This window comes from Lepidochelys kempii, chromosome 17 (assembly GCF_965140285.1).
Source record: "Lepidochelys kempii isolate rLepKem1 chromosome 17, rLepKem1.hap1, whole genome shotgun sequence".
NCBI classification, from domain to species: domain Eukaryota; kingdom Metazoa; phylum Chordata; order Testudines; family Cheloniidae; genus Lepidochelys; species Lepidochelys kempii.
The window spans coordinates 10,691,567-10,717,116 of NC_136396.1; the positions used below are offsets into that span (position 1 = coordinate 10,691,567).

At 42.3% G+C, this 25,550-nt stretch overlaps 1 protein-coding gene across 14 annotated transcripts in view; it reads left to right on the forward strand.

Annotated features, from left to right (window-relative positions):
* RAP1GAP2 (RAP1 GTPase activating protein 2) overlaps window positions 1–25,550 on the forward strand; it is a 265,430-nt gene that overhangs the window by 147,662 nt on the left and 92,218 nt on the right. For 13 of the 14 annotated variants that reach the window (XM_073315725.1, XM_073315710.2, XM_073315712.2 and 10 more), the window contains one exon: window positions 21,736–21,820. In XM_073315725.1, coding sequence (XP_073171826.1) covers window positions 21,736–21,820 — 85 coding nt within the window. Of the gene's footprint in view, window positions 1–21,416; window positions 21,520–21,735; window positions 21,821–25,550 lie in introns of those variants that run through there. The other variant, XM_073315721.2, reaches the window with a different exon arrangement.

Consider the following 25,550-nt stretch of genomic DNA (forward strand, 5'->3'; position numbering starts at 1 on the left):
TGAAAGGAGTCAAGAAACCTTAGAATCACCTGTTTTCTGGGGGATTTCCTACCCAGTGGGTGACATTCCATTGAATAGCATTGTGTTCTGCGGGACGGGACTTTTTCATGCAGCATAAGTATAATATGAAGGCGCTAGCCCTCCACACGGCTTAGGGCTACATCCATCCATAGCCAGCGTAACTACACTGACTCCCATGGAGTTAGAACAGGGATGGGTTTGGCCCCATCCTGTCTCCTGTCCCTGCAGCTGGCTGCTTGTCCCACTACATGCTTACTCCGATTGTTATTACCTGGGAGCTGGCTGGAAAAAGGACTTTCCATTCTATGGGAAATTCCAACATTTTGAAATATCTGGTTCTGAATCACAACATAAAAGCCAAAGTGTTGGGATTTCCCACACCATGGAAATTCTGAAATATTTGTTTGCATAATGTAGAATTGTTTTATGTAGACAAAGCTAAGTTGTTTTGTTTTGATGATATTGAAACATTATAATGTAATAAATAGAACATGAGAGTCTAAACAAAACGGATTTAAAAGAAACAAGACACTTCAACTTTTCCCCGAGATATTTTTAAATTGACACATTCCCTGAAAAGTTTTTATTTGTATGACATTGCACTTTCCAATGGGAAAACTATTCCTTCAATGAAAACTTTGTTATCCACTCATTTTCATAACTTGATTTCTATACAGGAGGACATGCATGATACTCAGCGGAAGTGATTTACACTAGGAATCCAGTGTCCGTAGTTTTTTTGTTTTGTTTGAAAGACCCCCTAAAATTTGATAGGCTGCAAGAAATGACCCTTTTATTAACTGTTCTGTAATTAAAAAGGAAATACAGAAAGGATGTGGATAAATTGGAGAGAGTCCAGCGGAGGCAAGGAAAATGATTGGGAGCTGGGGCACATGACTTATGACGAGAGGCTGAGGGAACTGCACTTATTTAATCTGCAGAAGAGAAGAGTGAGGGGGGATTTGATAGCAGCCTTCAACTACCTGAAGGGGGGTTCCAAAGAGGATGGAGCTCGGCTGTTCTCAGTGGTGGCAGATGATAGAACAAGGAGCAATGGTCTCAAGTTGCAGTGGGGGAAGCCTAGGTTGGATATTAGGAACACTATTTCACTAGGAGGGTGGTGAAGTACAGGAATGGGTTACCTAGGGAGGTGGTGGAATCTCCATCCATAGAGATTTTTAAGGCCTGGCTTGACAAAGCCCTGGCTGGGATGATTTAGTTGGGATTGGTCCTGCTTTGAGCAGGAGGTTGGACTAGATAACCTCCTGAGGTCTCTTCCAACCCTGTTCTTCTATGATTTTGTAGAATAAATAGAAAGGACTAAGTTGTCAATCTTTCCATCTCATTGACAGAGTACCCCACACTGCAATTTTCATTCTAGGTCTCCTTTTCCTGTTCCTACTAACACTCATTATATTTAATAACAAGGTATATGTTACATCACATGTTGTTCTTTTTGTGGCTTACTTGCTAAATATTTTAAGATAATAAGGAAGAGGTGGATTTGGGTCCTGGTGTAAATCTGAGGCATTCCATCAGTCAGTGGAGCTGCACCTGGGATTTGGATTTTGAACAGATCCACAACTGGAGAAGATTCAAATCCAGGCTTTTTGGTTCAGCCTGTTACAGAGATGGCATCTGCTGCAAAATGAGCATCTGGTTCAGGGTTTGAATTCTAAACATTTAAGGTTTATTTGGTTTTCTTGATCAGGTTTGTGGTTCAAGCCTATGTTTAAAGTACGTGTTCCTGGTCCTCAGCTGGTGTCAATTGATGCAGCTCCATCGAAATCTATGGGTTGACAGCAGTTGACAATCAGTTTTTAAAATCAAGTATTTTATTCAATGCAACCTTTCCCTGGCTTGAAAGTGAGTCTCTCTCTCTCCCTTAAGAGAAGAAGAAGCAGAAAGTGTACAGAGCACTGCATTGTTGTTAACTGGGATGGAAATTACTCTTCTTCTTCTGGGAGAATGCTCCCAGGAACAGCCAGACTCTGTCTGTATTTTATTGGGATCTTTAACCTGAGATTCAAGCAGCAGTGTGTTGACAGAAAACTAACAGAAGAGTGCAGCCTGCAATGAAAACGTAAAGCAATAGATGCTAGATATTAAATACATTTGAAAGAGAGCTCCATCAAGAGCAAAAAATGACAACTCCAAAACTAAAGGACGTCCTTATTTTCCTTCTCTAGGCTAAAACAGAGGGGCAAATTCAACCCTGGTGTAAGGGGAGCACTCAAATAGAATTGTACCTGCTTACATGGGGCATACATTTAGCTCAAAGAATTCACGGTATGAATAAAGTGTAGTCAGGGATGCGAAGTGTGTTTAACTTGCACAGGAGAATGCAGAGCAGATTTAAACATTTACTGTGAAATCTTTGTGTAGGATAGTACATTGATATCTCCCCTCCTGCAAGTTTGTTTATACAATTTAAAACCTGCCTGTTAGCGTAGACGTGCAAAATAATAAAGCAGAGAGCACTTGTAACAAGTTTCTTTCATCCAGATTTTGCATTTAGAAAACAGGAGGAAAATACTTAATCTAGGAAGGAAAAATGATTCTGTGGTTAAGGCACTGGCCTTTGGCGATCTGGGTTCAGGTTCTGGCTCTGCCACAGACTTCCTGTGTGATCCTGGGCATGTCACTTAGGGCTGCCCCACAGTAGGTATGGTACAGAACATTGGGTGGCATTCTGTATTGCTGACTATTCAGTCTATGCATGGCCAAACCTATATCCCTTTGTGGTCACAGCTCAATCCCTCTGAATGGCCAGAAGCTCTGGAGGAGTCGAGCTATGAAAACGAGCATAACTGTAAACACCTCAGTCACTCAGGTCACATTGGGTAACATTTTCAAAAGTGCCTAAGTGACTTAAGAGCCTAAACCCCTTTGAAAGTCATTGACTGATAGGCTCTTATTGTGCTATCCTGAGGCAAAACACCCATTGCAGTGAATGGAGTATGCTCTGCTCTGAAGAATGGAAGTAGGGGTTGGGATCCAGGACTCCTGGGCTCCAACTGAACCTTTGCCATTGGCTTGCTGTGTGATCTCCCTTAAGATCCCCGGGCTTGTCTCCTCTTTGCTAACAAAAGTGATTCCAGATGCTTAGATAAAAGGTGCAAGAGACGAGAAAAGTGTTCTGTTGGGGCACATTTATATCAGAGAGAGAGAGAGAACTATAAATGAGATCCTTGCAATGATTGTGTATAGATTCATTTTGTAATGGAATGAAAAGAGTAACATTTCTTCCCATAAAGATCTGTGAGGTAGATTTTTCAAAGACATACAGAGCCAAACTTATCCCCAGTGTAACTCCATTGAAAACAGTGGAGTTGTACCAGGGATGAATTTAGGTCCATCATCTATTCTTTAAATCAATTCTTACAATGAAGCTGTTGCATGTACTTTAGGCCTCTATATAATTGAAAACTTGCTCTATAACCATTCCTCCATTCTTACAAGTACTTGATTCCCACTCCTCAGAGTGGAATAAAGCAACCAGTTTAGCTGCTGGTAGGTGGTTATGTTGTTGTGTAACACACTGGTTTTCAACCTGTGGTCTATGGACTCTAGGGGGTCTGCAGACTACATCTAAGATTTCCAAAGGGGTCCGCACCTCCATTCAAAATTTTTGAGGGGTCCTCAAATCAAAATAGGTTGAAAACCTCTGGTGTAACACAAAAGCAGTGGGACAGCACTCCGTGTTAAGCAAGGTAATTTGATCAGGCTTTTGATGTTTTAAGCTTGCCTTTTAAAAAAAGGTACTTTACAAAACCAAATTCAAATAGTCGTTATACTATTTTAAGGCCTGATCCAGTGTTACTGAAGACGGTGAAAAGACCTCACACTGTCTTACTTGGGTTATTGGTCCTTTATACTTCATGAACTCATCCTTATTTACGTTATATCAGAGGCTAACTGAACAAGAATGCATTCTCCAGATAGCCTATGTGATAATGTAGCAACTAGACGAAAGGACTTTTTTTTTTTTTTTTTTTTTTGGTGAAACATTTTTTGAATAACAAATGGCTTTTTATGGAAATGAAAACTTTAGTGGGAAGTTCTTGTTTCTTTCAAAATTTTCAAAGTTTTTCTATGAAAAATTGTTGAAGCCTTTAAATTTTCAAAAAATAAAAAAACCCAAAAGCTGAAACATTTTAAAAATGTTTTTCAAATATTGAAAAACGAACATTTTTAGGGGGCTTGAAAACTGAAAAATGTTCACATTTGGTCCTTTCTTTTTTAAAAAAAAAATGAATAAAATCAGTGAGAATATTTAACCCCCTCTGAAAATGTTCATTATTTTGAAAATATTTTTTTGGCAAAACATAATTACCATTTTCCAAGCAGCACTTGTAGCAACGTCCACCGTAGGTCATTAGCAGAGATCGAAACTACAAAAACTACAAGCCTATGTAACTTGAGCTAAAGGAGGAATTTTGCTAGTTTGTAGCACTAGTAGACTATTATCCTCTGTATGGACTAGAAACTAGATGGAGATAGGACATACTCAGTGAGAGTGTTACAATTTTATTCAGCCTAAGTGGGCTCCCAGTTACATGCTCCAGAATCTCCCAGCCTACCAGTGTCAGTGTCTTTTCTTCTTTATGGCCTGCCTCATTGTGTTGAAAGGCTTCTGGTTCAACAATCACTCCAGAGAATAGGCATAGCCTTGAAAGGCAGAGGCACATAGTCAGCACCAAAAAGTTTTCAAACTGTATGCAAAGAGCAGGTCTCTCCAAGTGCTCCCTAAATAATCATGGTTTAGAAATAAAAGCAGTCCACCCATCATATACTCTCCTTAATATACATCTTACGTAATCATTTTATCACCCACCGGTAGTTATTACAGTATATAAAGAGAACAATGGATAAGCCATTAATATGTAATGCAGGGTAAAACATAATTCTATTAAACGGTCTCATAGAATCTTAATATACAGGAACAGACTTTGGGATGGAAGTGGCTTGAATTATATTTTTCTTAGATCCCGAGCCTTCTTTTTTTCCTTCGCTCCCCTTTGTTCCCTCTTATACACTCCTCCAATCTCCTCTCTTGGTTTTTTTTTTCTTTCTTCTTTTGTCTTCACTCCTCTGTTGTGTTTCTGCCTACAATTCCTTGCTGGGGCTGAGGTGCAAGATCCTTCCTCCTGCAATTGAAATACACTAGTTAATGATGGGATAAAAGCCTACTACAGCTACTAGCCAGTGGAGGTACTCTTTTAGCTCAGTGGTAGAGTCATGCTTTTAGTGCTGAAGGTCCTCGGAATCACACTGTACTGATGATGCATGAGACAATAATTAGAGGACCGAATAAAATTGGGGCCAAGGGGAGGAGAGAGAGAAGAAGGGAATGATAAAAATCTATTTGGCTGTAGGATTTCCCAATGGAGACTGAGTTCATTATATGATACTCAAGAACAATATGACTTGGGGTGGGTCGCGAAGGATAAAGTTGGTTTGGTGTAAGTGCACTAAGGTATTTCTTTAATTAGATTTACTAAGTAATGTAGGTTTTGATGTCTTTTTGCTAATCTGCCTAATCAGGACAATGAACAAATAACATTACCGAAATGATGTGCATTGGCTTCCAGGAAGACTCCTCAATGGTCAGAGCTTGCTTCAGACCTCGACAATTTCAAGTGAACAGGATGCTTGAATGAGCCTGGACTCTGGACATGGGGCATAGGGATGGGGATGGTTTGGCAGCTGGCTATGATTGTGGAATACAGTAGCAGGCTAATTCCTTGAGCAAATTCATATGTAAGTGGTGGGCAGAAGATTTCTAGATCCACATGCAGAACAAAACGTGTTTGGGTAACATTTCAAATTAACAGTTCCCTGACAAGTTTTTAATTTAGTTGGAACTCTTATTTAAAACATATGTTGTTAGGATTAACAGATATAACCCAGTGCTCAGGGCTATCGTAAATCATGCACCACTGAAGTTTCACTGAACCCATGATGAGGGCTTAGGTGATTTACCTCCTGGAGAAACACTAACTCCATGGCTTGCACCCCTTTACAATAATCTGATTGGGCATCAGGCCGCTGGCGTTTAACCTTATCTGTGGCAGACAGCTGAATTGTTTTGGGTGAGGCTGACACCCTAATTCAAGGTAACGTATATAAATGCATCACTGATCATTAACAACTAAGAGAAATTGCTTAGTAACGGACAGATTTTGCACTTCTTGAAATCAGGGGGCAAGTCTGGCCCTCAACACGAAATTTATTGTGCGAAAGAAAAACCTGTTGGTGAGATGAATATGATGCTATGGCAACCTGTTACAAAACCCAGATAAACCAGAGCAGATAAAATTATTTGTGCATATCTCTCCAGCTGAACTGGCCACACTTTGTGCCTTTGTGCCTATTGTTTAACCTTAGGAGCCTGCTCCAGAGCTGGGAATCCAAATACAGATTAGAGCAATCAAGCTGGAGCACAGGCTTCAAAGGAAATGCAGCAAAGGACTTGCAGTTTACTCCAGACCAGGCTGTGCTTTTATGCAGAGCATCCCAGCAAGTCAAAGAGCAAAGAACAATACCTACCTCTTATATAGCTCTCTTCATCTGCAGACATATGTGAGCTCTCACTTGATAAATGAGAATGGAAGAGCTGGATAAATAATACAGCAGGTTGGAATATGAATGCCCCTCCTCCCAACACACAATTTTGACCAAATTTTTTGTGGCTTTTGACAATTTCTTGTGTTCCCATAAAATAACAAAACACAAGACTGAAAAAAAGTCAGTTTTTAAAAGAATACCTGAAAAAATTAGATGAAATCAGATTTTAAAAAAAAGATGATGGATCTTTTTTAACCAGCTCTAAAAAATAGGTTAGTACAATTTCATCCCTTGATTATAAATGTAATGTTTGGAAAGAAAGGAGACCATTTTCATGGATGCTCAAGGCATTTTACTTCACATTGGCAGTATACATGTAAATGATGCCCACTTTGCACTGCCAGGTTGGTGCAAAGGGGCTTTAATGTCAACAAGAAGCAGGCCCAGAGCGTTCCAGGTTTTGGCATAAAAAAATGTAGTGATGAGCGGATTTAGTTCATTCTGTTGCTCTTTTGCACACGTAAGAAACAACCCCTAGAGCACTTTGTATGTGCCCATTATCCCCCCCTCTTTCCAGCAGCCAATGCAGATGGCATCTTGCACTTTCCTACACTTCACTTGACTCTGCACACTGTCTCTCCATAGGTCTGGAGACAGAAAGATCCATTTTTCTATCTCATATCAGCCTTCTTCTTTCTCTGTTGGACCTTTAGGGAGGAACCCCAGAAGAGTCAGCAGTTTCAATGTTAAATACATAAGGGACTTTCTGTTTGCTTGTTACCCACAGAAAATACGCACAAGCAGCAAAGCCTGACAGCAGACCATTCAGAGATAGATACTGCTTGCTTGAAGCTGTCTGTGGGAAGTGTGGTTTGGTTCCTCAGCTGGTGAATAGTGATAAAGCTCCACTGAGATCAATGAAAATCACACCCATTTAGACCCTCTGAAGATTTGGCCCAGTTCTTTGGTCTGCTATACCCTCAGTTCATTTGGAAAGGAAATAGGCCAATAATGTGTGTGATTTACCACTCTGTTGCTCCGTTTCGACACGGGTTTATCTCCGCTGAAATCAGCGGGGTAATCCGATGGAGCTGACAGTGGTTATGCAGCTTGTGTGCTGTACCCAGTGCCTTTCACGCTGTCCAGGCTTGTCTCATTGTCTCCCCTCTGGCTCTTTGTTGCATCTGTCTGTTGTCTCTTGTCTTAAAATTAGCGTGTGAGCTCCTCAGAGAAGGGTCTGGTTTTTTGTCTGTGATTATGGCCTCTAGGTGCCATCACACTATAAATAATAATAATGGACATAAAACTGGAGGAATGGTCTAGTAGATCAGACCAGCACATTTGAGCAAATTTCAGATACTTTATCTTAAACCAGTGGTGCCCAGCCTTATTATACAGGAGGGCCATGTAAACCTAAGCACAACCTCGTGTGGGCCAAACAGATTTGACGTATATTTTAATAAGATTTAAAGTCACCTGTATTGATTTATATTTTAAGTTCAGCTTGTTCCATATGTATTTAGATAGCTTGTTTCTATGTACAGTATTGTCTGTTTACACGTGTAAACTAAAAGGATGTAAACATGACGACAAAACACTAATGAAACCACTGTTAGTATGTTGTGTTGAAGCAGGAAGGCCTTATGAAATACTCTGGTGGGCCATGTATGGCCCACGGGCCAGAGGTTGGACACCCCTATCTTAAATGGTAGCTTTACAGAGGTACAGTAGTTTCATCGAGAGTTAAGCTGGTGAGCAGGAGGGTGACTGCATGAGATATTTCATGATGGAGATAAAATATTTAAGATGAATTCCTCTGATGGACCTCCTTGTGAATATTTGCATTGCTGCTTCTTCCAAGACCTGAAAGCTTGATGATATCAAGGGCCAGAGCCCCAGCTGGTGTAAATTGTCAGCTCTTCACTGACGTCTATGGCGCTCTGCTGTTTTATACCAGTTGAGGAACTGGCCCAATAATATTTAATCTGACAATCAGAAAGGATATCGGGCTGCTTTTCTTCATTTTGAAAATTATTCAACCTGCCTGCACAATATTATTCTGTGAGTACCAGAATAGTTAAAACTTCATCCCCAAATCAGCACTTAATTAAAAATCGTCAGATCATTTAGGTTAGTTGGAATCTCAAGTGGATCATGTAGCCCTTTCCCCCTGTGCGTTGCCAGTCTGGACTTCATTATTTCTAAACCACCCCTAATAGATCGGTGTCTAGTCTTCGCCTTGAATGATGGCAATTCCACAACTCTCTTGGTTGCGTGCTCCATTGCCTGAGATGTTATAACCCTTCCAGGGACAGATTTATGGGCCTGAATTTGGACCAGAAGTTTTCTCTAATATCCAACCGATATTTCCCCTGCCGTAGCTTAAATCCATTGTTTGCTGTTCTGTTCTCATTAACTAATGAGAACTATTGATACATGTCCTCTCAATACCCTCCTTTTATCTATTTGTAGACCCAAAGTATTTTGTCCCCAAAGTTCCTCTTTATCTAAACAATCAAACGTGTTCATTTCATTCAAACTTTCCCCCTAGGACTTACTTGCCAAACCTTTAGTCATTGTTGCTGCTCTCCTTTGAGCTCCCTTCAATCTGTCTGAGTATTTTACCCGTGCTGGCCCAGATTCTCTGCTGTTCTAAACCCGGAATTCAACACAGCAGAGGGAAGAGAGTCACTGATCTTACCAGGCCAAGCTTCTGAATAAGTTAGTGCAGCCTAGTGGACCTTCCGTCACACTTCAGTGGACCTGCCCTGATTTACGCCATCTGAGCAGCTAGCCAGGAATGTCTCCAAAATTTGAAGGTGTTTAGGCCTATCATTAATCCTAGTTAGCTTTTTTCCCCTTTTGGTGACAGCCGCACAGCGTTGACCGAGCAAAACGTCCTACATTCAAATTGATGGCATGTGTCTGTCTGGCTGTTTGGATAGAATGCATTAACTTCTGCATGCTGCATCTGATCAGCTGCAGAATTTCAGGGAAAGTTTCACAGCCCCCCGATGCAGCAGAGGGGGGAATGCGGAGGCACCCAGAGTCCCTGCATGCCCCTTTCCCCACCATGGCAGGGTAGGCTGGGAGATGGGGTGGAAACAGAGCCCCAGGCATGTGGCGGAATGGTGGTGGGTGGTGAGGGGCACCCACAGCCCCTGGCATGAGGGATGAGTAGGAAGGGATTTCAGGAAGTCCCTGAAATAGAGGGGAAAGGGAGGGTGAGCCCACAGGAAAGTTGTGGGGGGCAATGGAAGGAGCCCCTAGTGCATGCAGTGAGGTTGGGCTCCACAAGCTACTACATGTGCAACCCCCAAGTTCATTTATAGGTAATGATTTATCCACTGTAACCCCCTTCATAGGGTATTAACTTTTCCAGCATGATTTCAGGATGTAGATCAGGGGTTCTTAGACTTTTGTACTGGTGACCCCTTTCACACAGCAAGCCTCTGAGTGCAACCCCCCTTATAAATTAAAAACACTTTTTTGTATATTTAACACCATTATAAATGCTGGAGGCAAAGCGGGGTTTGGGGTGGAGGCGGACAGCTCGCGACCCCCCCATGTAATAACCTTGTGACCCCCGAGGGTCCCAGTTTGAGAACCCCTGATGTAGATGATTCAGAGGGCAGTAGGGCAGTAGCCTGCTGGGGCTGAAAAATTTCAGATAGGAGCAGATACCATTAATGGTAAGGAAGAAATACAGTAATAAGATAAAGGGGGTAAATAAAATACCAAGAATGGTGTTCTGTCAAACAGTAATAGTAATGGGTTCAGAATGCTGTTAGTATTTTTGCTTTGTTCCAATTGACCTCCTTCTAGTGTTTAATATTGTAATTAAAGTAAGTGCATTAATGTACCGTATTCACGGAATGTACTCACAAATGGCAGCCCCTCTACCACATCTACTAGTGCCAAGTCACAAGGGAACATTACAGTCCCAGTCAGCATTCATGGATGTGAAGCAGTCTCCTGCAGTTTTCATTTGCTTTCTTTTGACGTCAGCCCTGCAGTGACAGGGAGAGGTGCCAATTCCAAGAGCTCTTTCATTTGGTAGCATTCAGATTGCAAAGTTACGAAGGTCAGTCTTGCTAACTTAAAAGGTGTAACAATGCCATTAAAGAATACGGGCTAAACTGATTGTGAAGCGAAAACAACAATCAGTGGTGTGATATACAGGTGAAACTAATGTAGAACATTTTGTATTGGCAGAATAAATAGAATCACAGGTGATCTTAAACAAGACATATTTATGAAAGAAAAATCTACAGCTACAGACATAAACACACAGGAATCCACACTGGTTGAGTTCCAGCTTAGTCTCCTTTGTTTACCAGGGACCACATACCATCAGGATCTCTATGAAGCACAAAGAGACACCTAGGGTTGGATTTTCAAAAGTCACTCAGCCGTGGCCTAACTTTGCTTTCATGTAAGTCAATGTGAGCAAAGTTAAGCCACAGCTGAGCACTTCTGAAAATCCCACCCTAGTGGCTGAACGATATAATGGAAGCAAACATACTGTTGTATTTATAGTGCCTTTCAGCCTCCTAGATGGTCCTGGAGCTACATACAAACAGAAATCAGCCATCACAGAAATGCAACTGCTTCTGGAAATAAATTATGATTGCTGTTTAACAGCACACAGCAGCACCGCACAGGCGGAAAGACAGGAAGTGGAGAATGCTGCATCCAATTGTGACTGCTGGAGGAATTTTCTGAATGATCATAACGGACCCTGCTGCCCTTAAAACTGCTGAATCTAGGGTCATGAAATGTAATTACTTCAGCTGCAATTTGCCAGGTTGCTGATTTTAACATCCTCACTTGTTCCCACAATGCCTTGTCATCTTTAAGGGCCACAGGTTGTCAGGACTTGAGTTTGACATGTCATCTTAAAGAAGTGTTGTAGACAGAAAGGAAAGGAAAAGTCTAGTGTCTTTGTGGTAACAAGTACCAGGAAAAGGTGAGGAGGGAATAGGAAAGCTGCTTATTCATTTTACCTAAATTGAGGATCAAATTGCAGAATTAGAATGAGGATTTCAAACATCCCAAAGTTGATTGTTACCATCATTTTTTGTATAGCGGGTAATGTCTAGGAGCTCCAGTTATGAACCACGACCCCATTGCTAGGTGCTATTCAAACACACAGAGCAAAAAGATGGTTCCTACCCTAAATAGCATAGGAACACGCTCATGTCTGCAGGTTTGGGTCAGATCATTATAAGCCATCTTGCATACTTGCCAAATTAGAAACTGGGATTTTGAACCTTGGCCCCATTGCCAAAAATATAATAATAATAACACACAAGATGAACTGCCCTTGGAACTGTTTAGAAGGATATTAAACAGGAGACCTTGGAACCACCACCGCTAGGAAATCAGTAATGCCACGAACAGAGGAATCCTTTAGAATATAACATGGGGTGGGAAGGTATTATTCAATTAAAAGAACAGAGAGAATCTATGCTTTAGAAAAAACCCTGGGCCAGTGAGTCTCAGAGCCCAGATGCCAACCCAAGCCAAAATGTCTACATGCTTATTTTTAGCACTGTAGTGAGAACCTGAGTCTGTAGAATTGGGCTTTGAAACGTGCTGCTCCAGTTTTTGTTGGTTGGTTTGTTTGCAGTGTAGACATACCCACTGCGGTTAGACTGTAGTTTAGAATAATCAAGACCCATCGTATGAAAGCTCAGCTGCATCTCATTATACAGTCTCAAGGATTCCCTTTCAGGCTTCTCTCTTTTGGTGCCTGATCCAAAGCCCACTGAAGTCAGTGGGCATTTTTCTCTTGACTGCAGCGGGCTATAGATCTATCCAGTGGTGGATCCAGGAGTTTGCGTGTGCCCATTTTACCTCTAAAAATATAAATCTCATCCATCCCAATGAGATCTTTGGCTTAGCGAGCTAGCCGGCTGCCTCAACGTTTTTCTCCTAACAAATTCCCACCTAATGCTGCTTAATTCCTTCCTCTTATTCTGTGCTATTGGGCAAAGGTCAGGGAGAGACAACAGTTTATCTCTGGCATTGCATCGATTTAGCTCCTCTGTTATTTCTCGATTCCCCACGTCTTGTCCTAATCATGAGAACTCCAGAGAATCCGGATTAACATGCCCACCACCCTCCTACTGCCAGAAGGATCCTTCCTTGACAATTCCTCAATACCCGCCCCCAGGGCCTGTGCTGCTTTCTCCTGAATAAAGAATCTCTTGAGCAGTGGTGTTTCCCAGAAAGCAACTGTAGCCATTGGCCTCCTTGCCTACAGGGAACCCTGCATTCTTCTTTGATCTTCACTCGCTTTTCCTTCCCTTGACTTTTGGTAGTGTTCATTCTCCAGAGCTGTCCATCTGGCCCCATTCAGGAATAGAGCTGGGTGAACTATTTCAGACAAAGTTCTTTTTTCATAAAAAAAAAAAAAATGCAGATTCAGGAGAGCCGAAACGTTTTGCCACTTTGTGTTCAATTCGTCAAATTGTTTGGTCAAAAAAGAAATGAAAATTCCGAAAAAGTCCAAACATTTCATGTTGACATTGGCAAAATGAAATGTTTTGCCTTTGATGCAAAAAGGTGTCTTGTTTTTGAAATTTGATTTCAATTGTATTACTTTTTTTGTTTACTTTTTTGATATGCTGAATTGTTTTGGGTTGACTTGAAACTATTTCTTTTTAGACTTCTTTGGCTCAAAAAAACCAGTTATTTGCACAGCTCTGTTCATGAACTATCCTGGGTATCCACAGGGAACACAATGTGGAATCCTGCAGTGTTCCAGCTTCATGCTCTGGGGTTTTGGCAGTCTTCTGGGATACTCCAAAGAGTAAATTATGGGGAAGCTCCAGAACACCACTAAAATCCCAAGGGTCAGGTTCTGGTATCCTTACTCATGTTGGATAGTATCTTACTCCTCAAGTAACTTCCATTGGCTTCAATGGGACTAACCGAGGCATAAGATATTACCCAAGGTGAGTCAGTTTATCAGAATCTCATTGCACCAGAGCAGGGTACTGAGTCAAATGTTCGTTCAGCAATCGGTATCACTTAGCCATCTACATTTCTTCCTTACACGTGTAGCAGGTGTAGATTGAAGCCCCCATCTTACAAGATGTTCTGTGAAGCTGGAGCCCAGTTGATTCCAGTGGGGATCTGTGCACATGCAAGGATATGCCCAATTGGAGTAGCTTGCAGGATCAGGGCCTTAGATGCGGACAAACTGCAGGTGCAATTGTAAAGGCTGGGCTGGGGAACCCTGAGCAGTTTGGCTTTCTCAATCCACTCCATGTTGTTCGTGGTAGTTGAGACAGTGCATCAGTCTGTGTGAAAGAGAACAGCAAGGTCAGCGTTAAAGCAGTTCCTGTACTTATTCCTCTCCATTTTCCTGCAGAAGTGGCTTCAGCCTTGTTTAATTTCACCTGAACCAGCAGCGCAGGAGACAAAATATTTGCCTAGCCATATGGTTGTGATATATACTGATTATGAAAGCTGTGAATTAGTCAATGAGCATAACAGATGCAACATAGCAAACTGCATAACGTACTTACATGCAGCACAAAGGTCAAAGAAGACAATCAAAATAGCAAGAGAGGAAGGATGGACTTGTAGTTGAGGCAGAGGATTGGGATTATGCAAATCTGGGTTTAATTCCTGGCTCTGCTACAAACTTCCCTTTGACCCTGAGCAAGTCACTCAATCTCTCGTATATTGGTTCCCAATCTGTAAAATGAGGATAAAAGTACCTACTGTCTTCCAACCTTTGTCTGTCCTGTCTGTTTAGCCTATAAACACTTCAGGGTAGGTACTGTCTACTATTATGTTGTATGTACAGCACCTGTCCCAATGGAACCCTGATTTGGATGAGGCCTCTAGTGCTATGGGAATACAAATAAAAACAATAATTTAAAAAAACCACACAAATCAGGGGTATCTGTGATCACTTGTGGTCTGTGTTACCAAGAACTCTGACTTCATACACCAAGACTCAGGGTAAAGTCCTGGCCCCATAGAAGTCAATGACAAAACTCCCCTTGATGTCAATGGGGCCAGGATTTCATCCGTAGTACTAAGGCAAAGCACTGTCAAGTTTATTGGGTATATTCCGGCTTGGCTATTTCCATCTAACTAAGCCGGGCCAAAGGGCCCTATGTTAACATATAACTGGCTCTTGAGTGAAAGATGGTACAGATGATTTGGGAGCTGCAGCAATGCTCTGAAGTGGTTGATTTGTTGGTTGTTGACATGTTCTGAAAAGGATCTTTCCAGGACTTGACATAATCTTTAAATATTGTGACACGGCTTAGTCCCCTGAAAATCCATGAGGTGTGTTTATTGGATAACTGGCTCAGTGGACAAAAACCTGAATAACTGTAAATGACACAGAGTAATGTAGGTATATTATTTTTTTAAATTATTTTCATTGATTTTTCTTCCACATTCCATATACAGGAACATCTGCTATGAAATGCAGCTCTACTACTGATTCTGTCCTAGGTAGCAAATTGAGCCCAAATCTTGCCAGCAACTGTAATGGGACCGCCCGATCGGTGCAGATTCTGTCTAGTACTTACCTGCGTTGACAATGTGTGCAGGAAGGTGTAAAGAGCTTTTTGGGCCCTGGATCAAATTCTCTGCTGCTGTGAAGAAGCACAGCTCCATTGTCTTGAATGGAATTTTGGCCATTTATACCGATAAAGACTTTGGCCACCCATGGTCAAGCTACAACAACACTGCAGTTGGGAGATACAGTTTCCAGCTCAGTTAAATATATCTGCTAAAATAGCTGTGGGCGGCATGGGCAGCGGCTTGGGCTAGCCACAATAATATGCTGCTATTTTTAGTAAGCTAGCCTGATCAAAGCTAGCTCAGGTATGTCTGCCTGAGATGGAAAGTATACCTCTGGCATAACCTGAGAGGAGAAAAGAGCCTGTTACCCCAGGCTCTGAGATGGACCACGGACTGCTGCTTAGCTGGGAGTATTAGCCACTGTGTTCCTGCATTTAGGTAGGTTTTCCAGGATTTGCAACAATTTGCACTCCATAGCAGAGGGCAGGAACACAAGGCCTTTTATATATTTTGGATCCAAAAGGCTGCAGGAACTTTTAATACTTTGTATCTTTTTTGGGGGGGGGGGGCGGGGGGAAGAAAAAAATAACGGACATGATTTTTTGCCTCTGCTTCTCGGTACTGAGTCAATTTTCACCATTAGGAAGTGTTATCTGCACAGACACCTACTACACCTCCAGGCCTGACAATTCCTAACTGGTGTCAATAAGATGCTAGGCAAGTCACCACGGGAGTCACTTGCTGTTACAAGACCAGAAGTGTTAGCTTGCTCGGGTTGTCACGGCTGGCACTTTTGTGGGTGGAATTTGGGCACTGCTATAACAATCTTGGGCCTGATTCTCAGCTGGTGTAAATCTATATTGCTCCCTTGAAGCCAATGGAGTTGTGTTGATTTACATCAGCTGAGGATCAGGTCCTTGTTCCAGATTTTCTAAAGTGCCTGCTAATTTTGGGTGCCATAATTGTTTGGTGGCGAATTTGAGGCAGTTGGGGCTTGTTTTTCAGAGGGGACGAACTCTCACAGCTCCAATGGGAGTCAGTGGGACTCGTCTATCCGTAAATGCTGTTCACGGGGTTGCAGGTTCCAGTCCTCATTCTCCATTATCCCACCTAGGGTCGCCAACCCTCCAGGATTGTCCTGGCGTCTCTAGGAATTAAAGATTAAACTTTAATTAAAGATTATGTCATTTGATGAAACCTCCAGGAGTACATCCAATCAAAATTGGCAACCCTACTCCCACGTATACTGTTACTCCACTGGCCGCTCTAAGATAACTGCTGAGGAAAATAGGAATTACCATGCGAGATAAGACTAGCACATTATCATGTATTTGACCATGGCTGAATACCTGATGCTCTGGAGGAAGGTGGAAAAAAAACACCATAGTGAATAACTTTGGGATATACTGCCTGTAGGGCAAGATTAATTTTCTTATCCTAGGTAGTTACAGGTTGCTTTATGCTCTGAAGCATGAAGGTTTATAGTCCTTATACTTTTTTTATCTTGCTTAGAATAATGGTGGATGTTCTAATTATTCCTTAGAGACTAACCAATTTATTTGAGCATAAGCTTTCGTGAGCTACAGCTCACTTCATCGGATGCATACTGTGGAAAGTTTAGAAGATCTTATTATATACACACAAAGCATGAAAAAATACCTCCTCCCACCCCACTCTCCTGCTGGTAATAGCTTATCTAAAGTGACCACTTTCCTTACAATGTGTATGATAATCAAGGTGGGCCATTTCCAACACAAATCCAGGTTTTCTCACCCCCCCCACAAACTCACTCTCCTGCTGGTAATAGCTTATCCAAAGTGATTACCAGCAGGAGAGTGAGTTTGGGGGTGTGGGGGTGAGAGAACCTGGATTTGTGTTGGAAATGGCCCACCTTGATTATCATACACATTGTAAGGAGAGTGGTCACTTTAGATAAGCTATTACCTGCAGGAGAGTGATTTTTTGTGTGGGGTGGGGTGGTGGGGTGAGAGAACCTGGATTTGTGCTGGAAATGGCCCAACTTGATTATCATACACATTGTAAGGAGAGTGATCACTTTAGACAAGCTATTACCAGCAGGAGAGTGGGGTGGGGGGAGGTATTGTTTCATGCTTTGTGTGTATATAATAAGATCTTCTAAACTTTCCACAGTATGCATCCGATGAAGTGAGCTGTAGCTCATGAAAGCTTATGCTCTGATAAATTGGTTAGTCTCTAAGGTGCCACAAGTCCTCCTTTTCTTTTTGCGAATACAGACTAACACGGCTGTTACTCTGAAACCTAATTATTCCTATGACTGCGAGCCCGTCAGTTGACTCGGGCCCTGAGACTCACTGCTGCAGGGTTTTTCTGCCGTGTAGGTGTAGCCTAAGTGACTTGCTGAAGGTCACACAGGGATCTATAGTGGAGCAAGGAATTAAATCCAGGTCTCTCAAGCCCTAGGCTACCACCTTATCCACTGGACCATCCTTCCTTTCGACAGCTGATGGTCTGACCTTTCCATGTCAGAGCTGTGCTAATGCAGTGGGGGATAAAGACTAGCAAACGTTACTTCAAATAAAACCCACAAGTTTGTTTTGAGAGTGGTTATTATTAAGTATTTTTATTACAGTAACTCCCAGAGGCTCCAGCCTCTACTGGAGCCCCATTGTGTCAGATGCTGTACAAACACATAGAAAGACAATTCTTCTTCCTAAAAGCTGGCAGTTTAAATAGGCAAGATAGACCCAAGTTCAAGGGGGGAGAGGAAAGAAGTGCTACTTGTGGATAAAAAAAAAAGCTACTTGTGGATAATTGGTGGAAAAAAAGGTGGGGATCTGAATTAGTTGTATAGATTCTGTTCCCTGAGAACAGCAAAGGTTAGAGCTGGATGAAAATGGAATTTCTGTCATGTGGGAAATTCCAGGTTTTCTAAATATTGTTTCATTCTATTTTGGAACGAAACATCAAACTTTGGAATTTTCCATGAAAGGGAATATTCTGATTTGGAAACATCAGAATCACTCCTCCAATCATTGGGGAATCTGTCAGTCAAATATTCCATTGAAATGGGCACATGCCTGCTACGCATTTCAATTCCAAGGAAACAGTGTATTTCCACAGAAAACTGTTCCATTGAAAATTTTTCAACCAGCGTTTTTGTGCCCATTCTATAGAATGGAAAACTGAGCTGCACTGAGATTAAGTGATTTCTCCAGGTTGCCTGGGCACTCTGTGGCAAAGCTGAGAACTGAACTCAGATCTGTGTCCCAGCCCCAGTGCCTTAATTACAAAACTATTCTGTAAGAATAGTTTTCCTTTCAGTATTCACGAGCCCTTTTATGTGCTCTCTGAAAATATAAGTACAAGGGAATTTTAATCCGAAACAGTTCTTCCAGGGTGGAGTCCTGCTTTGTGGTAATAAGCGGGTTTTGAGTGAGGCATAGGCCACGGCAGGTTCTTTGCACAATGGTGAATTTAACCCACAGGAGAGATTTGTGAACAAGTGTTTTCACATGACTTTTCACACTGTAAGTGTTTCCCTGGCCAACTTTCTGTTGATTTTGGAGCGTTCAGTTAGGCACCAAAACCAGACTCATGTGACAAGGCTGCAGTCGGAGGGGTGACTGCAACAGGTGTAGAGATACACGAGCTATGTTTGATCTAGCTAGCTCCAATAACAATAGACACGAAACAGGCTAGTTGCTGGAGTGCCTACCCAGGGTCCCAGGCCAGCTTGTACAGTCCATACTGGCTTCACTGCTATTGTTATTCAAGCTAGCTGCGTTAAAGATCAGGTATATCTCTGATTTCAGTGTAGACACTTAGGCTACCAATAACACAATACAAACTGCAAATACCTGAAACAGTGATTGCAGTGAATAACCCGTGAGAACCACCCATAGGCTGAAATATGTTTCCATAAAACCTTTCTATCGAAGTACTTCTATGCCCCCTTCCTTCTCACCGGCAAATGTTCATAAGTACATTCTCTCAACCGCCCTGTGAGTTAAGAGAAGAATTATCCCCATTTACAGTTCATAGAATATCAGGGTTGGAAGGGACCTCAGGAGGTAATCTAGTCCAACCCCCTGCTCAGAGCAGGACCAATCCCCAATTTTTGCCCCAGATACCTAAATGGCCCCTTCAAGGGTTTAGCAGGCTAATCCTCAAACCACTGAGCTATCCCTCCCACATCAAGGCCTGGACTAGATGCCCCACATAATATAGAACATTTGTGGCAGAGCCAGGAATTGAACCCAGGTGTCCTGGATCCTTGAGTTTTAGTCACAGGATCACCCTTCCTGTCTTACCCCTTTGCCTGATAACTCTGAGTGATGAGGATGTTGATAAAAAATAAAAAGCTACTTGTGGATAATTGGTGGAAAAAAAGGTGGGGATCTGAATTAGTTGTATAGATTCTGTTCCCTGAGAACAGCAAAGGTTAGAGCTGGATGAAAATGGAATTTCTGTCGTGTGGGAAATTCCAGGTTTTCTAAATATTGTTTCATTCTATTTTGGAACGAAACATCAAACTTTGGAATTTTCCATGAAAGGGAATATTCTGATTTGGAAACATCAGAATCACTCCTCCAATCATTGGGGAATCTGTCAGTCAAATATTCCATTGAAATGGGCACATGCCTGCTACACATTTCAATTCCAAGGAAACAGTGTATTTCCACAGAAAACTGTTCCATTGAAAATTTTTCAACCAGCGTTAGCAGAGATGCAGGAGTGGGTTAAAGACTCTGAAAAGACTTCCCTTACAGAATTGTGCCATTGTAATTTCTCTTCTTGATGAATTGGCAGATGCAATTTCTCTCTCTTCTCAAGGTGGTGGTTGTTACTATCCCTCCATGTAACTTGCAAACTATTCCAGGGATAGTCAATTATTTTTTGTCAAGGTACAATGTCTTGGTCAAGGTATAGTCAAGGTCCAGCCTGCAGAGAAAAATTTTTCACACCACAATAACAATGATGATGATAAAAAGATTTGGGGGTCCGTTCAAAAGCATCTGGTGGTCCGTATTTGGCCCATGGTCTGCCTGTTGACTACCTCTGCTCTGGTCCATTAACTGCCCTTGAGCTAATTTATTTAGCATGCTCTTTCACAAGCATTTCATTTAGTATTCATTGCCGTAGCACTGGTCATGATGAATTCATTCAAGACTGCGTGGGCAAAAATACTAGAACTTGGCCAAGAAGGTGCTGGGCTTAGTTCTCTGCTGTCTTACACAATTGAAGGGAATCACACTGGTGCCAGACTAGAGAAGGGAGTGGAAAATCAGGCCTGCAGTACAGATCTGGATCCATGTTAGGCTGAAGACTATGGGAGAGAATTTCAAAGGCAGAAATGGCAGGTACGTTTCTATTGATCATCAGTGGGCATTAGGTACCTACCTGGTGTTTGTGCCTTAGAAAATCTCCCCTTGTGCTAAAATAATCAAACTTGGGTCCCTAAAGCTAGACGTCTAAACAAAAGTGGTTTGATTGTCCATTCCCATTAATGTACTGTGGCTAACCCACATTGTGGGTGCTCAGCACCTTTAAAATCACTCCTCTTTTATTTAGGTGAATAGATATGGATTTAGGTACTCCCATTTGAAAATAGCAACCCAGGTCCATTGCATATGGGAGTTTCCAGTGGAAAAATCTGAAACTGAGGGAGTGAAAAAGACGCGTCCAGGTGCCCGCAGACCTGGTCTTCAGTTGCAGGTACAGATCGCTAAGTGCCTTATTCAAAGCAGAATAGGCACTGTCTGCACCAAGAAGCCTCAATGGAGAGCTTGTGCCAGGTGCTACCCCCAAGGAAAAAAGACACATTGCAACTCAAGTTATTCACTGACCACACCCCACTCCATGCAGGCTACCTACAGTGATCAACAATGTGTTACTACATCCTGCACTGCACTTATTTCCATTTCCACTGTGGATAAATGTTGACTATATAGCACTTCTCTGAATGTGGCTTTCTTTCTATGCTAAACACTCCGGACCACACTTATACATGACATTGATATGTACTAAAAGTATTTGGTGGAGTTACTCCGGATTTACTCCAGTGCGACTAAAATCGAAATCTATTCCACTGTGCATAATGTTCATGTTGGACAGAGAGAGAGAGAGAGAGAGAGAGATGAACAAACACTGCTCAGTCAATAGATAACACCAGATGGAGAAGATGGAGAAAAAAAATTGTCGCAATGGTGTTGTCATAGAAACATAAGTCTGTTTATCTAACTCCTGGTCATCCCAGCAGCGTAAATCACCTGAAATGAAATTTACCTGCGGCACACACAGTAGTTAAGGGCTCTATTTTGGCAACCTTCAGTTGGATTCCCAAAGAAAGAGCAGCCCACTTTATGGTCCAGTGAAGCATTTATAATTTAGGTCAGAATCTTTCCAAGCTACAAGATTTTTTTTTATTTTATAAAATGTTGTTGTCACAGGTTAGATATTTATATTTAAAAACAAACCTTGACTTAAAAGTTTACAGGGTTGAAAAAAATCAGAGGGGCCTAATTTTCTCCTCTCTGGACTGTGCTGCTTTCTTCCAAAGGCTGGGTAATTAGGAAAAGTTTTGAGATGGATCCTCTTCTTTTACAGGAAACAGGAGCTGTTAAACAACACAGATGTGACCATTCCAGACCGGCCTTTATCCCCTCCACTCACTGCCCCAGCAACCATGAAGGTAGGTTACATACATAATACATTACGGATTGCGTTCTTTACATTTTATTCCTGTTCTGCTTTGCAAAGTGCATGCTGCATCCCGTAATGTGGGTGCAATATCTTTTGGAGGTCTGGTGGAAGGAATTGTACGGTACATACACAACCCAGCTTAAGGTGATTGCTTTGAAACCGAAGCTAGTTAATACCAGTGTTTAAAAGTAGCAGCTGTGTTGTCTCAGGCTTTCCTGGGTGGATTCTGGAATTGAGCCAGAAGATTGTTCTGCTGCCATCAGCTAGAGTGTGGCTGCAAAAGGCTATGGGCTATGTTGCCCTGTGCCTCAGGCAGTCATTGACAGCAGTGCAAAGCAGTTGTCAAACGATACTAAATCAGAAGGGTGGTAGCACTCTGGGCCCACTCTGCATGAGTGACTGCACACGCTGCAAGGTAAAGAAGCATCTGACCCTTTGTCTGTCTTAAAAATTGTTCCAGTATTGTTATAACCTGGGGGTTTGCTGCCAAAGCGGTGATCTTTATTTATGATTTGTGTGCCCGGTGCTGTATATAGAAGATGCAGCCCATGCCCTAAGGAGCTTATTTTCTAAGGGCTAGATTTTAGACCATGAAAGGAGCAAGGGCAGAAATAGACTCTACCCCATTCTCCTTTATAGCAGCTGGGGAATGCAGGCCCGGCTCCTTCTTATAACCTCTGTGGATGTTGCCCAAAAAGGAATAGGGAGGGGTAGAAAGAGAGTGAGTGCCTGTCCGGACACCCTCCAACCACCACCATCCAGCACCACCATCCAGTTAATGAAGATGGAAAGATGTTGCACCTCTGTGCATGAGTAGGGGGCACTGTCATGCCACTGTGCCCAGCCTGGGATCCCCTTGGAGGAATTCTTGTCAAGTCAGCTCCAGCTGCATTCAAGGCTTGGCGGAGTTGCCCTTGAAAGGCTTTGCCGTAGAGGAGGGATTTAAATGCAGAGCAAGCGGTTGTGTCTGCAGCAAGGAAACAGAATGTCATGCAACATCCTACGGGGAGGACTTGGTTGCCTTTTTGCTTAAATGTGGCATCGTTCCTCCCAGCCTGAGTTATGCACAGTATGCAAGAGTTCGTTATGCTCTGTGATTATTGCCTTGTATCACCTGGAATGAAATTCAGCCAGAACACTTAGTCCAAACCATCCTACATTATCCTTTCTCTACTCAGTCTTTCTGACTCCTTCGCAAACTCTTGGATGACATTCCAGCTCAGCGCTGAGCCAGAGTGTGTTAGGAGCAGTGAGCCCTGGAGCTCAGCAGAATTCCCTACGGGGGTGATGCAGAAGGTATCAGAAGTGGAGGCTGGAGGAAGGGGCTAGCTGAGGGGAGTTACCAGCTTTCGTGCATTGGAGAGGCCAGGATCATGGAGATTTGGTAATTGGTGGAGGTGGGAGGAGAAAGCACTGCTCATCACAGGGCATCCCAACAATGTATTGAGAATGTGTTTAATTGTAGAAGACATGGAGGAAACAAGGGGAGAAATGAAAGAATGGGAATGGAGGGAAGTGATTTCTGGGGGATTTGATGAGAGATAAAGAGTGGGGAGATGTATGGGGTCAGGGGGAGAAGGGGAGGCGAAAAGGAAATTGTGAGAGATGGGTGGCAAGGGACAATTAGGAGATCTCCTGCTATTGTCTTTTTCCTACTTTTGGGGGAGGGAGGGTACATTTCAGTAGAGGCCTTCCCTAGACACCCACCAAAATCCTCACTCATTAAACCTCAAACATCCATCAGGAGGAACGCTCAACGTTGCAGGATTACAGAGGCCTAACCCAATGCCCATTGAATTCAATCAGCAACGTGTATGTATATTTGCACACGCACACACCCCTAGCTCACAAAGATGTCCCAAGGAATAATTTGCTAATGCTTTGAAAGGGTCAAGCGCTATGTAAGAGCTAAGCATTATTATTTTATAAAATGCAAAACCCTTGAAAATGGAGGCTTATGCACTTTGGTTTTAAGTTGTCAAAATGGTCCAGTTCTGTGTTTAAAAACCCTCCAATGCTATTGCATTTTGAAGTTTCTCTCTCTCTAAAAAAGGGATTTCCTTTTGTGCCAAAAAAAAAAGAAAAAAGGATGACAATGGGCCAAATCTCTGTTGTTTGTAAGTGGGTGATAATTTACCCATGTCAATGGAGCAGTATCTGTTAGCAGCAGCTGATAATTTGACCATAGGCTTTTTAGATTTTGCATTGAGCTTTCTTATGAAAATCAAAGTGCATCCCCAAATTCCAAAGTTTTGCATGATTTTTTTTTAATGTGAAAAGGGCCATTTTCTGGAAATGTTAGGTTGTAAGATGACCTGAAATGAAAGGATGATAATATTTGACAATTTCCCCCTCCCCACAACCACTCAAACAAACAAACAAAGAAAACATTCATTGCTTTTGCTTAACACAGCTGGGTTTAGCTAGAATTTGCCTCTCTCCCTCTTTGTTTTGATATATTCATAACAGGAATGAGCCCTGATATATAAATAAAGAGAAAACCTGCCTTCCCATAGGAGCCCATTTGTCCCAGAAGGATCTGTGGAGTAACTCTCAGCCCTTGCAGGCTAATCCTCATGAGAGGGTTTAACATGATTTTCAATGAGAACTCCTGGCAGGCAAGCTTTAAATGGTGTTTTCTTTACATTGCAATGATCAATGTAATATTTGCAGGGCCATGCACAGTTCTGTGTTAGCTGTTTTGCAGTGTTTCAAGAACAATGTGTTCGGTGTGTTGTTGTTTTTTTTTTTGGTAACGCGGTGTTCATTAAGGTTCACACAATACCACTTATAGCCTGAGTCTGGCAGAAGAAAGACACACAGATGGCCAGATACCCATCTCACTGCTGCTTTACAGCAATGTCATTCCATTGGATCTGGCTCATTTAGTATATTCTTCTCAATCACACTGCTTCTTCAGACCCACTTTGCCTGCCCATAAGAAAACATTTTGTGCATCCATATTATTTAGATGTATGCATCTACATATCGCTGCAACTGTCTCTATTTTGAGGATGCTTTGCTGTGCATTCGAGCAGGATCCTACACTTCTGCAGGGAATTTTGACATTGATTTCAATAGGAGTAAAATAATAATCAGACCTAGCTCTTATATAGCACTTTTTATCCATAGGTGTCAAATCACTCTAGAAAGGATGGAGGCGTTCCCCATTTTACAGATTGGGAAACTGAGGTGAAGTGACTTGCCCAAGGTAACCCAGCAGGATAGTGGCAGAGTCAGGAATTGAACCCAGGTCTCCTGAGTAGCAGTCTAGTGTTCGGTCCACTAGGCAACACTGCCTCCTGTGACTTAGGTGTGTGCTGTTACTGTGTATTGATGTTATCTCCCCCCATCCTCCTCCGACTTTCCCACCTCTACTTATTTTATTGTCCCTTTGTTGCATCTTGTCTCAGTCTAGATTGCAAGCAGGGGCCCAGTTGGGTGCTGTAAAATAATAACTAATTATCAATGAGGAGAGGATTGAGAGTCTCAATAACCGTAGGGAAATGACTCCTGGAGGTGTTGGCACATTTTGCTATGCAATTTCCCCCTTTCCCCCTGCAATTTCTCCCTGCTCTCATCACATTAAGACAGGGATCATGTGATCTACTTAAGATCGTTTTAAGGCAAGCTTGCTATGTCTGTCATGAGGGCAGAGAGGTGGTAACTAGGTCAGCTGCACGTAGCTCAAGGGAACAGCTGTTCGTGGGTGTCTTTTT